This window comes from Entelurus aequoreus, linkage group LG11 (assembly GCF_033978785.1).
Source record: "Entelurus aequoreus isolate RoL-2023_Sb linkage group LG11, RoL_Eaeq_v1.1, whole genome shotgun sequence".
NCBI lineage: Eukaryota > Metazoa > Chordata > Actinopteri > Syngnathiformes > Syngnathidae > Entelurus > Entelurus aequoreus.
The window spans coordinates 38389880-38404294 of record NC_084741.1 but is presented as its reverse complement, the minus strand read 5'-3'; the positions used below and the strand labels follow the sequence as shown (position 1 = coordinate 38404294).

The 14415-nt window shown below is 40.7% G+C and overlaps 1 protein-coding gene across 1 annotated transcript in view; it reads left to right on the top strand.

Moving 5' to 3' along the window:
- kcnn4 (potassium intermediate/small conductance calcium-activated channel, subfamily N, member 4) overlaps positions 1-14415 on the top strand; it is an 80455-nt gene that overhangs the window by 50082 nt on the left and 15958 nt on the right. The window contains exons 6-8 of the mRNA XM_062063201.1: positions 10387-10508; positions 12877-12946; positions 13436-13602. Of these exons, the coding sequence (XP_061919185.1) occupies positions 10387-10508; positions 12877-12946; positions 13436-13602 (359 nt within the window). The remainder of the gene's footprint in view (positions 1-10386; positions 10509-12876; positions 12947-13435; positions 13603-14415) is intronic.

Below are 14415 nucleotides of genomic sequence, written 5' to 3'. Positions count from 1 at the left end.
AACATTAGCTATCCACCTACGTTCCAGCGATCGACGGAGCGACGAAGGACTTCACCCGATCATAGATGCGGTCGGCGGCCCGGAGACGGAAGAAGTCAAGGTGAGGTTGGCGGCTAGCGCGTCTGCTATCCATCTCAAAGTCCTCCTGGTTGTGTTGCTGTAGTCCGCCGCTAATACACCGATCCCACCTACAACTTTCTTCTTTGCAGTCTTCATTGTTCATTAAACAAATTGCAAAAGATTCACCAACACAGATGTCCAGAATACTGTGGAATTTTGAGATGAAAACAGAGCTTTTTGTGTTGGATTCAATGGGGTCCGAATACTTCCGTTTCAATGATTGACGTCACGCGCATACGTCATCATACATCAATCAATCAATCAATCAATCAATGTTTATTTATATAGCCCTAAATCACAAGTGTCTCAAAGGGCTGTACAAGCCACAACGACATCCTCGGTACAGAGCCCACATACGGGCAAGGAAAAACTCACCCCAGTGGGACGTCGGTGAATAACTATGAGAAACCTTGGAGAGGACCGCATATGTGGGTAACCCCCCCCCCCCCCCTCTAGGGGAGACCGAAAGCAACGGATGTCGAGTGGGTCTGACATAACATTGTGAAAGTCCAGTCCACAGTGGATCCAACACATCAGCGGGAGTCCAGTCCACAGCGGGGCCAACAGGAAACCATCCCGAGCGGAGACGGGTCAGCAGCGCAGAGATGTCCCCAACCGATGCACAGGCTAGTGGTCCACCCGGGGTCCCGGCTCTGGACAGCCAGCACTTCATCCATGGCCACCGGACCTATGCAACTCCCCCTCGCAAGGGACAGGGGAGAAGAGGAGAGAAGAAAAGAAACGGCAGATCAACTGGTCTAAAAAGGGGGGGTCTATTTAAAGGCTAGATTATACAAATGAGTTTTAAGATGGGACTTAAATGCTTCTACTGAGGTAGCATCTCTAACTGTTACCGGGAGGGCATTCCAGAGTACTGGAGCCCGAATAGAAAACGCTCTATAGCCCGCAGACTTTTTTTTGGCTCTGGGAATCACTAATAAGCCGGAGTTCTTTGAACGCAGATTTCTTGTCGGGACATATGGTACAATACAATCGGCGAGATAGGCTGGAGCTAAACCGTGTAGTATTTTATACGTAAGTAGTAAAACCTTAAAGTCGCATCTTAAGTGCACAGGAAGCCAGTGCAAGTGAGCCAATATAGGCGTAATATGATCAAACTTTCTTGTTTTTGTCAAAAGCCTTGCAGCCGCATTTTGTATCAACTGTAATCTTTTAATGCTAGACATAGGGAGGCCCGAAAATAATACGTTACAGTAATCGAGACGAGACGTAACGAACGCATGAATAATGATCTCAGCGTCGCTAGTGGACAAGATGGAACGAATTTTAGCGATATTACGGAGATGAAAGAAGGCCGTTTTAGTAACACTCTTAATGTGTGACTCAAACGAGAGAGTTGGGTCGAAGATAATACCCAGATTCTTTACCGAGTCTCCTTGTTTAATTGTTTGGTTGTCAAATGTTAAGGTGGTATTATTAAATAGATGTTGGTGTCTAGCAGGACCGATAATCAGCATTTCCGTTTTCTTAGCGTTGAGTTGCAAAAAGTTAGCGGACATCCATTGTTTAATTTCATTAAGACACGCCTCCAGCTGACTACAGTCCGGCGTGTTGGTCAGCTTTAGGGGCATGTAGAGTTGAGTGTCATCAGCATAACAGTGAAAGCTAACACCGTACTTGCGTATGATGTCACCCAGCGGCAGCATGTAAATACTAAAGAGTGCAGGGCCAAGAACCGAACCCTGGGGACTCCGCACGTTACCTTGACATAGTCCGAGGTCACATTGTTATGGGAGACGCACTGCATCCTGTCAGTAAGATAAGAGTTAAACCAAGACAAGGCTAAGTCTGACATACCAATACGTGTTTTGATACGCTCTAATAAAATATTATGATCGACGGTATCGAAAGCGGCGCTAAGATCAAGAAGCAGCAACATAGATGACGCATCAGAATCCATCGTTAGCAATAGATCATTAGTCATTTTTGCGAGGGCTGTCTCCGTAGAGTGATTTGCCCTGAAACCGGATTGAAAAGGTTCACAGAGATTGTTAGTCACTAAGTGTTCATTTAGCTGCTGTGCAACAATTTTTTCGAGAATTTTGGAAATAAACGGAAGGTGGGAGACCGGTCGGTAGTTTACCATGAGGTCAGGATCGAGGTTAGGTCTTTTGAGCAGAGGATGAATAACCGCTTTTTTGAATGCTAGGGGAACAGTGCCGGAGGAAAGTGATAAGTTTATAATATTTAACAATGCTGTTGCTAACGACGCCATTGAAGCTAACTTAGCAACGGGACCTCACAGAGCATACATAGACGTTTTCAACCGGAAGTTTCGCGGGAAATTTAAAATTGCACTTTATAAGTTAACCCGGCCGTATTGGCATGTGTTGCAATGTTAAGATTTCATCATTGATATATAAACTATCAGACTGCGTGGTCGGTAGTAGTGGGTTTCAGTAGGCCTTTAATTAATTATAATTGAAAGCAAAACTGTGTTATTAAATGTGTCACACATTTATTTAATGTTAGTAAATTTAATTGTTAATAATTTAATTAATACTTTCAACATTTAATTAATTATTTCCCGATTTCATTATTTACAATGTATTATTTATTTAATGATTGCATTAGTTATTTAATTTTTTAATGAACCTGTGGTCAGCGCTCTATGAATTAATTTATCTGTCAAACTAAGCCATTAAAAGAAGGTGGGCGGTTCCCTACACTTGATTGGTTGGTTCATGGGCACTTTCCTTCTGTTGAACCTTTCACAAGAGAAGCGGTTGATATCTTGGTCAATAAATCCCTCTACATCCACTTTACATTCACTTTCACATACTCACCGAGGTCTAACATATCTACCACCAACTTTATGAAAAAGCACAAGTATATCCTCCATAGCCGCAATGAAAGACGTGCAAAGTTCCAGGCTTCAGACCAAAGCAATCATTGGACTAGATTCGGTGTTAGCCCGGCCCTCTGACTTTGATGGGTGAGTGCGACCGATAAAATACATTCATTAAATGCTAAAATAAATCGTGAAATAATGAATTAAATCGTGAAATAATTAATTAAATCATGAAATAATTAAATCAATAATTAATTAAAAAGATAATAAAATATTGAAAGTTGAGCTCATAGGACTAGATAGTACAATCCCTCAGATGAATCAGCAGTTAGTGTTGAGTGGGGGTTGGGGGGTTAGGGGCAAAAGCTTCACTGGGGTCTTCAGGTGGGCACCCTCCTTCATTGGTGTTTCATTGATAGGCCCACGACACCTCCGGAGGGCTCAACGGCGACATCTGCCGTCCCAGGTGTGCCCCCCTCTGCATTTACCCCTCTATGTCATTTAGCAGCCCAGTTTGGGGTCCTTTCTCTTGAACCATATCCATCTGCTACTTCGTTCAGCAACATCCGACAGCGATTTGACAGCCCGCCGGAAGGCCTGACCTCTCAATCCCATTCCTTTGAGGAGCTTGGTTGTCGACGTAGCAACGAAGTCTCTGCAACCGACTTCAACTGGAAGCACTCGGGCACGCCAGCCGCGCTGCTCTTCCTTGGCTGCTATGTCCGCATACCTCAGTTGTTTGCGCTCATATGCTTCACCAACTGCTGCTTCCCATGGTACAGTTAGTTCAACAATGAACACAGTCTTCTGGGAGGTTGACCACAAGACCAGGTCCGGCCTGAAGCTGGTTGTAATGATTTCAGGCGGGAAGATGAGTTTGTGGTCCAAGTCAACCTGCATTTTCCAGTCCCGGGAAGAGTCCAGAAGGGTTGCCTCCACTCTTGCAGATGGTTTTGGTGGGAATTGTCCTGCTCTTACAAACTGAGTGGTGATTGAGTGACTAGGGATTGGGAGAGGGAGGGCCTTGTTGTTATTTCTCCTTTCCTCCAGGGTGATCGCCAGTTGTCTTAAGACCTGGTTGTGCCTCCAGGTGTAGCGGCCTTGAGACAAACTGATTTTGCAGCCGGTGAGGATGTGAATGAGTGTTGCAGGGGTTTGACAGAGTGCACAAGAAGGATCTTCTCCAAACCATTGGTTTAAGTTCTTGGGTGTGGGAAGAACATCGTAGGTGGCTCTGATGATGAAGCTGATTTGGCTCCCTTCCATTTCCCAAAGATCCTTCCATGTGAGCTTACGATGCTCCAGGTTTTCGCAGCTAGTCCACTGCCCCTGTTTGGACTGTGCCACTGCTGTTGCACATCTGTCTGCCTCCTCTTGTTGTCGAACCTGATCAACCACCAGCTTTCTCCTCTGGGCTGATGTTGCCTTGTGCCATGTGGGTCGACTAGCCCCAAGTCCAAACCCACCTCTTCCATGCTGCAACCGGGAGGTTGCAGCATGAGAGCAGATTTGGCTTGTTGCACGGCCTCAGATTGGATCCATTTCCTCCCGGTTGCCAGTCTGGGAGCAACTGCTCGGATCACCTCATCTTGAGACTCAGTCAGTGTCATGCTCAGCCTCACCTTGGAATAATTAATTTAATTATTTAAAAATCAAATGTCCTTTTGAATTTAATAAATTAATTACACACATATGTATTTAATTCCAATCATAATGAATGAATGACACATTTTACTCGTTATTTAAATATGTATTTAATTTTGTTTAATGTAATATAATGTAATTTAATTTGGCCACGGGGAAGACCCAGGACACGTTGGGAAGACTATGTCTTCCGGCTGGCCTGGGAACGCCTCGGGATCCCCCGGGAAGAGCTGGACGAAGTGGCTGGGGAGAGGGAAGTCTGGGTTTCCCTGCTTAGGCTGCTGCCCCCGCGACCCGACCTCGGATAAGCGGAAGAAGATGGATGGATGGATGGATGGATTTAATTTTGTCCCATTTGACCCTCTATGGACCAGGGGCCTCATCTGTACAGCTTGCCTACGCACAAAACCGGGCTGAAAATTGCTTAAGTTGTTTTGCATGCAAAGTTTGTGTTCTATAAAAACTAGGGTAGTCAAACTACACCATTTTGTTTTTGTTCACGGCAATAAAATGGTTGATTAATTTTGATTAATCACAATTAAATATCATTCAATGTCGAACGTATATTAACCATGTTTAATTTTGCATGAGCAATGCTGACCTTTACATGTGAGAGATAATGAAGTGTGATGATAATCTCTCATCTGTGATTTAGCAACAAAAATGAGCGCCATAGATCGATTTCAACAGTCCTCAAATGCTCGTAACATGCGGAGGTAAATGTGTTGGAACATAAATTGAGGTTTAGAATGGAAAAACACTTTTCAAGCATAAAACATATACAGAGAATGTCTGCCACACTAAGGAAGCCTTTGGTGGTGTTTCATCCATTAATTATAATCAGTTATTACTTTCATTAATTATAATTAACTAAACCAGTACAGCAATCTGACAAGGAGCTCTGAGTATCTGAGTCGTGTATAGAGAGAGTATGGCCAACTAAACAACAGGCGCCATTTTTGCTACCAAGGACGTGTGTGGCTGTGCCTGGATGCATGTTGTTTTGACATTAATTTTCCTGTCAAAATAAACCAAAATAATACGTCACTATATAGTTGTAAACATACTCCAGCTCATAAACTAACAATAACACATGTGTTATTTGTTAAAAGTACAATTTTGAGGCCGTGTTTGATTAACCCTGCTGCTGCATTCATGCTGTGTTTACTGACCAGCAGGCACTCGAACACGCACCTGAAAAAAAAAAATACACAACTTCTGAAAAAATAACTTCTAACCCTCATTTTGACAAAAATCTTTATTAGCTTTGGACCAACAATCACGGAGAAATCATGACATTTGTGTGAAGTACGTCAACTGTCGTGGCTGCCTCCACTTACTGTACGTGCAATGCCTGCGCTTTTAGACTTAGACAAACTTGATTGAACCACTATCATCTATTACACACAACATTGGGTTTTGAAGCAGCCCCATGCTGCACAACAGGGCATTTGTACACACTGATAAACTAACGAGGAAGCGCCGCAGACACTAGCTTAAAGTTGGTAGCAGTCATGGCGCCCTGTCGTCACGTGAGTGCCTTTTGACCAATCATTGAGGAGATTGTCTGGAACTCTCTCTACACACGACTCTGCTGGGTATGTGCTTTTACTGCCATCTAGTGTCTACTTTTAAGCCTGTGCTGCATTAAACAAGTAAAACATCAATACAGTATTTGTTTTCCAATTTCTGTTAAAATCCTGTGCTTTTTTTTTCTTCCAGGTTACGGTTAAAAGAAACACCTGAAACATTGGTAAAAAAATTCATAAAATCCCAAGTTTATGCAATATTATTGGAGAAAAAAGGCTCAAAACTTTGTGACCTTCTGAAAAAACTGCTGTGAATTCAGGAATTTTAGGCGGCAACAGTCACACAAAAAAGGAGAGAGGTTGTTTTTTTTTTTTTACATACATACGTATTATGGCTTTCTGGTGTAGAGACAGTTTTAGTCAGAAGTTCAAAAGATGAGGCCCCGTGGGCGTTATGTGTTTATGAGCGAGGGCAAACACATAGCACCACTCTGTTTGTGGTTGAAATGTATTTGTGCAGGCTGCCACAGATACATGAATGGATGGAAAACATAGGACTTGCGTTTTCTAGACTTGCTCCATGTGTAAAGTTCCCTCTAGATCAGGGGTGTCCAAACTTTTTCCACTGAGGGCCGCACATTGAAAAATCAAAGCTAGCAGGGGCCATTTTTATATTTTTTATTTTAAAAACCAATACAATATACATACTGAGTGGAAGCCTAAATATACATTTAGGCTTCCACTCAGGCTTGATCCCGGGGACCCCAAAGGGTTTTGGTCCAAAAAATATAAAAAATGTGTCATTATTCAGTATTATTATTTGTGTTATTATTCAAGTTTTTAAATCTCTAGATCAACATTAGGTCTATCTGTCAATATAACATTTTTTAAAGATTTAAATTGTATGCTCTTTTTGTCAAAGAAAACCCTTTTTTTTAATGAAAAAAACACAAAATATGCAATATTTTCACCCAATAACATTTTTAAGTGGGATATTTGAGATTATATAATAATTGGAGCCTTAAAAAGGTCAATAACTCATAACACCATTGATTTTAATTAATTATTATTTTTGAGCAATGACAATTAAAAACTAATCACATTAAAATTGTAGGGGATCCAAAAGGGTCCTACTCATTAAAGTGTTAAAAAATAAATTTTAATTTTTTTTTTTTTTACTGTTTACTTTTCACACAATAATCTCTAGATCAACTTCAGATCTATCTGTCAATTATAAGTTTTATTGTTGTTTTTGTTTTTTGTTTGTTCATTTTAGGCCCTTCTTTAAAAAAAACAGCTCGTTTTTTTACATGGTAAACACAAAATATGCAACATTTTCCCCCAAAAATATCTCAAAATATTTAATGTGACGTAATTGGAGCCTTGAATAGGTCAATAATTCATAATGACATTGATTTTGATTCATTATTATTTTTTAAAGAAAGAAACAGCCCACATGGCAGCTTTGTGTGATTAGAGTAAACATTGCTACATTTTCTTGTTACATTTCACCTGTTTGCTCTTTAAATACCACTTTTAATGTTTTTTATTTTTTTCAAATCGTATTTTTAAAATGTGCCGTGGGGCCGTTAAAAAATGACCTGCGGGCCGCAAATGGCACACTTTGGACACCCCTGCTCTAGATAATTGGCGCTATAGAAATAAAAGTGTCTTAACATAAGCTGACTTGCACTCAGAGTATCTCAGCTCAGAAAACTAGTGCTTTGGGGGATACAACTATTTCCTCTCTTCCCAGTGGCTGCATCCTGTCACAAGGTGCATCTTTACACATTGCTCCCTGTGTGTGTGTTTGTGTGTGTGTGTGTGTGTGTGTGTGTGTGCATCCTTCGGAGGAACCGTTTAAGAGATTTACACTGATGGGAACAAGGGAAGACACCTGGATGTGGGCACTCTATTAATAACCCTCGCAGTGGGGCCGGCGTGACATCATCGCAGGGCTGCTGCAGCCATTTGGGCAGGAAGACAAACACACATGAATAGAATCAAAGAGAATCATGTGATGCAAGCAGTGGCAACATTGCTGTCTGTATGGGCTATGTGGCTAGAGTGCCCCCACCCTCTTCTGCAGACGGCAATATTTTCTTTCCGATTGTTGTTTTGTTTGTAATACGGAGCGAGGGATTCGGTTCAGATGTAAAATTCGGAATTAGGGGTGAGATGATAGGATACACAACATCCTATTATTCAAATCCTGTCGTTGTGGCTTGTGAAGCCCTTTTAGACAATGATTAAGGGCTATATAAGTTAACTTTGATTGATTGATTAAGACGGAATTTTGACAAAAATTTTAAGCAAGGGCGGCGTGGATGCTGGTAGAGTTGGGACAATTCAATGTGGCGCCTGACTGGCAGGTGTTGGGGGAGTGTGTGAGGGTCATGGAGCCCAGAATTCCTGATCGTGCCCCTGCTTTTATGACAAGGTATGATTGAACAAGGACACATTTGTCTGGGTCAAAACGTTTTGCAAAAACTGAAATATCTGAAATCAAAACCATTAAAACAGGGGTTTGCAACCTTTTTCAGGCTAAGGACCCCTAAACTGATGGTGAGATGGAGCGGGGAATCCCTATTTATATATCTTGTATAAAATCGTGTTTTGAACGAAACTGGTCCGAAATGAATGTGAGTGTGTCTGTCTATCTGTGTTGGCCCTGCAATGAGGTGGGGACTTGTCCAGGGTGTACCCCACCTTCCACCCATGTGCAGCTGGGATAGGCTCCAGCACCCCCCGCGACCTTGTAAGGGACAAGCGGTAGAAAATGGATGGATGGATGGTCCGAAAGGTACATTGTTATTGTGCAATCTTAAGGTATTCAAAGAATACAGTATAGCGCCGTTAATCGCTAGCTGGAAACTAGTGCTGCTAATCGCTAGCTGGCAACTAGAGCACTAATGGCTAGCGAGTAACTGTTAATCGCTAGTTGAAAAGTAGCATTGCTAATCGCGAGCTAAAAACGACCACCGCTAGTTGCAACTAGAGAGCTAATCACTAGCTATCACAGTGAGTAGAGTGGCTATGCCAATGCCGTTTATAAACTATACTGCAGTGTGTTCGATCAATGTTAATATATATTTAAAGCATTTAAATTTGGGAAATATAAATTAAAAAAAAAAAAGTCTAATCAACCAAAAATGTTACGACCCCCTGCAGTAGCTCAGCGCTAGGGGTGTGTGAAAGACCTCAGCATAAGAAGATATTTCTTCTTACCAGGCACTTTTCAGTGTCTGACCAATGTGCTCATACAATACGTACAACACGTCAAGCTTCATAAGTTTGTAACACTACAATAGGAAGTAATGAAACACTGACCAACGTTTCACGTCTGCAAATTGTTTACTTAGGATGAAAGGCCCTTACTTTTTACGTGGCGGACTCTTCGTTGCATCAACGCGGGTGTTGCAGTCATCGTACATATATATTGTATAACAAAAAGCAGCATTTGTAAAATCTAAAATTACAGTTGACCCTTCCTGAGAAAACTAGACACAGCATTTGCATCAAAATACAGCTAATGTGAACAGGCTAGCCACTGTTAGCCACATGCTAACTGTCGTTGTGCTAGCCAGCACGCGGTTACGTTAACGCTTGTATGAATGACTTTTTTCCACGAAGCTATCTTACAGCTGAAACAAAAACTTTATATCACTTAGTTTATTTGTATTGTTTTAGTATTTTCAGAAAGAAATTGCTACTGTACTTACATTTACGCCAGCTAATGAGAGAACCGCCGAATCCTCTGCCATTCAAAAGATAACTTGAGATAAAAGAATGAAAATAAAAAAAGCCAATAGCATTCATTGCGAGTATTATGTGAGATTTCATTTAACATTTCAACTGCAATAATAAATGCATTTTAACAAGTAGAGGCTGATGTAAGTAATAGCAGACAGCATAGTGGCTAATGTTTAGCATGGAAATGAACAAAGCAATAGCAGAAATGACCACAATTACAACAGCTACTATAATCAAACCAAATACATTGCGTTTGTAACACTAATCAGCATGTCAGGATGGCCGAGCGGTCTAAGGCGCTGCGTTCAGGTCGCAGTCTCCCCTGGAGGCGTGGGTTCAAATCCCACTTCTGACAGAATACTTTTAACATGAATTAATTAACGTGGACCCTGACTTAAACGAGTTGAAAAACGTATTCGGGTGTTACCATTTTAGTGGTCAATTGTACGGAATATGTACTGTACTGTGCAATCTACTAATAAAAGTTGCAATCAATCAATCAGTAATAAATACCAACTTTGTCCTCAGATCCGCCATGCAGCTGCCAACGTGCTACGTGAGTGCTGGCTGCTGCACAGAGCCAACCTGACAAAAGGAACCAGAGGAGAACATCGGAGACACCAGAGATGTCTTCTGGAGGCCATCAGAGTGTATGTAACTACTATCACAACTATTGTGTGTGTGCACGAGGGTGTGTGTGTGTGCGTGTGTGTACTTTACATGTGCTCTTCGTAACTCATTAGTGTAGTGTAAGGATGGATAAATTGCTTATGTATATGCTTTGGTATAAATTGTGTGTAAATGTTGCTCCACAGTCACTTTGATAACCCACTTTGTTGTTTGTTGAGGATTTCTTTTTAAAGTGCATATGAAACCACAAGCTACCCTCTCCAAATGTAGCACAATTTATATTTTGAAAATGTACACTGTTTAAATATATATCTTGAAGACCAATATCATCGCTATTTATTTTTCAGACACAGTAGAAAGTAAATTTCATGAACATTATATTAACCCGGTCACAACATCTGGTACACCTACCCACTCTCAAATCAATACAGACACGCATTAAGAAAAATCTGCTTTTACCAGCAATGATGTCACTGCATGTCGCACGTCGGTGATATTGTGCACATGCCAAGATTAGATCAAAATAATACTTCACCCTACCCACCTAACCTTCATTGCAACAATTAGAAATCAGAAAACAAAAAAATCATCCTAGGTCCTCTTTAATAAACTTCCACTGGAATTCCATAGGATCTGTATGGATGTCTTACAGCACAATATTTTATTTTATTTTATTCAATTTATCGAGAGGGACAAGCGGTAGAAAATGGATGGATGGATGCTATGTGTCTGTCAGCATTTTAGTAGCACATATCCGTACATCTATTTTCTGTAGCACATGTATCAGTAGGGTCACAAGTCAACTTTGATTGATTGATTGATTGATTGATTGATTGAAACTTTTATGAGTAGATTGCACAGTTCAGTACATATTCCGTACAATTGACCACTAAATGGTAACACCCCAATAAGTTTTTCAACTTGTTTAAGTCGGAGTCCACGTAAATCACTTCATGGTAAAAAACTGACTTTGGGTGAGATGGGGTACACCCTGGACTGGTCGCCAGTCAATCACAGGGCACATAAGACACACACACACACACACACACACACACACACACACACACACACACACACACACACACACACACACACACACACACACACACACACACACACACATATATATATATATATATCTACTATGTATATTTATATATATATTTATATATAAATAGATATATATACATATATGTATGTATATATATATACATACATATATACGTATATGTATCTCTCTCTCTCTCTCTCTCTCTCTCTCTCTTTCTCTCTCTCTATGTATATATATATATATATATATATATATATATATATATATATATATATATATATATATATATATATATATATATATATATATATATATATATATATATATATATATATATATATATATATATGCGTGGCGAAGTTGGTAGAGTGGCCGTGTCAGCAATCGGAGGGTTGCTGGTTACTGGGGTTCAATCCCCACCTTCTACCATCCTAGTCACGTCCGTTGTGTCCTTGGGCAAGACACTTCACCCTTGCTCCTGATGGCTGCTGGTTAGCGCCTTGCATGGCAGCTCCCGCCATCAGTGTGTGAATGTGTGTGTGAATGGGTGAATGTGGAAATACTGTCAAAGCGCTTTGAGTACCTTGAAGGTAGAAAAGCGCTATACAAGTACAACCCATTTATCATTTATATATATATATATATATATATATATATATATATATATATATATATATATATATATATATATATATATATATATATATAAATATATTATATATAATTCACACCTATTGACTATTCTCCAATGAATTATAAGATACACAATCTAGGCCTTTAAATTATCGGTCCATTACGGCATCACTTAAATGAGTGACATGGAATAATGTCATAAAAATTATACAGCCGTCCCCGCCACACTGGGCTTCAAATATTGCGGCCTCACCACAACTCAGATTTTTATTAAGAATTTTCTACAGCATTTTTGCCCTAAATTAAGCATTCTCAAGCATACACATGGCTAACTTATTAAAAAATATCAATACTACAATAGTGTTGGCCACTAGATGAGACCAAACCAATCAGATCACGGTGCTCGGTATTGTGGCCACTGATTGGTTCCATCCTAGGCAGCATTACTATATTGGATTAAAAGAGTGTAAAGTTAACTAAAGGGTTATATTCCATGTCTCGAAGGCTCTCATAATGTTTAACATAAATTTAGAGGGTGATAAACAGGTTTTTATACTTTAGATATAAACATTTTTGATTCATAATTTAGAGAGTCCTACTTTGCGGGAATTCATTTATCTCGGTCATTTTTGGAACCAATTAACAGCGATAAACGAGGTGTTACTGTACTGTGTTTTATTCTACATTCATTTGTTCTTACACAGGTTTCGTCACCTGCGCCTCAAACAGAGAAAACTGCGGGATTATGTCAGTGAGATGGTGGACCTGCCAAAGGTAAACAGTATTATTTAATTTTTAATTCATTCCATCGCTAAGCTACTCAACAGAGAAGTGGTTGTCATTTCGGTTCTGTCACACCCCTATCCCCCCTAATTTGAGATTTTACTGAGAACCACGGATACTGAATTCGGTACCGACCAAGGTCCGTCAGTACTACTGGTTACCGATTCACGTGAAATCAACGCCTTTGTTGCATGTGTAGTAGTCAAGCACTCAGAGCGGATTCAGTCGGTCTGCCTCTCTGTAATGTTACAATTTCCCATGCCAACAAAGCAAGAAGAAAGCGCTGGAAAAGTACAGTAACGCTACACACTTTCAAATTGCACTAGCTCGATGCTAATTCCCAATAGATTTTCCAGAAAATGTGCCTGAATGTGTTTGGGTTGGAAAAACTCAAGAGCCCTAGCGTCAAAACCCAGTGGCATGAACTTGTCCACCAAGTGGATAGTGGATGTACAATTTTATTTTATTTTTTTTAACCAGATGCAGATGATCATGTGCGACCTCAGCGCCAATTGGAATAATTCCTATCGGGAGCTGGAGCAGCGTATCCTCTCCATGGAGCAGAAGCTTGAAGAGCTGAGTCGCTGCTTCCAGCAAACCTCAGAGCTGCTGTCCCAGGTCTTACGTCACCGCAACCCAGAGATCAGGTAAACAAAGCTCACAACACTTGCCGTTTGAGGCTGTGCAGATCATCTTAACGACACAGCATCGTGACAAGATTGTGATGATGCCGCATTGTTGTCGGTTTGGCAAAGTGCAAGCCGCAGGTCCCTTTATTAGGTACCAGGAAGAATACATGTAAGTCAGAAAGCAACAGCACGGCATAGCATACATTACAGTGCCTCCAAGAATTTGCAATCATGCAAATTCACGCACATGTAATCAATCCCCGTAAATCAGGGGTGTCCAAAGTGCGGCCTGGGGGCCATTTGTGGCCCGCAGCTAATTGTTTACCGGCCCGCCACACATTCTGGAAATGCTATTGCAAAAATAAAAATAAAAACATTTAAAAAAGTGGAATGAGGGGAAATCTAACTAGAAAAAGTTGCATTGTTGACACAAAGCTGCCATACAGGCTGTTTTTTTTTCTTTAGTCTATCTTTATTTAAAATTTTTTGCCGTTGCTCAAAAAAAAAAAAAAAAAAAAAATCAATCAATCTAACACTAATAGTGAATTATTGACCTATTCAAGGCTCCAATTATTTCAAACAGTTCACTTTAACATATCAAGATACAGGTGATGGAATTCCTGCTGGGCATTGCTGCCTGACGCACCTCCTCCAGTGCCTTTTGACAGGTGTGCTGTGACACCTCACCGAACACCTCTGTGGGCATAAACGGGTCATCAGCTGGGGACCACCATTCATCAACGTTTCGCTCCTTTAACCCCAGAACGTCTCATGGTGGCGGAGCGATGGCAGGGATGTCTCCCTGCCACCCCCTGCTGATGTCCTAGGTGT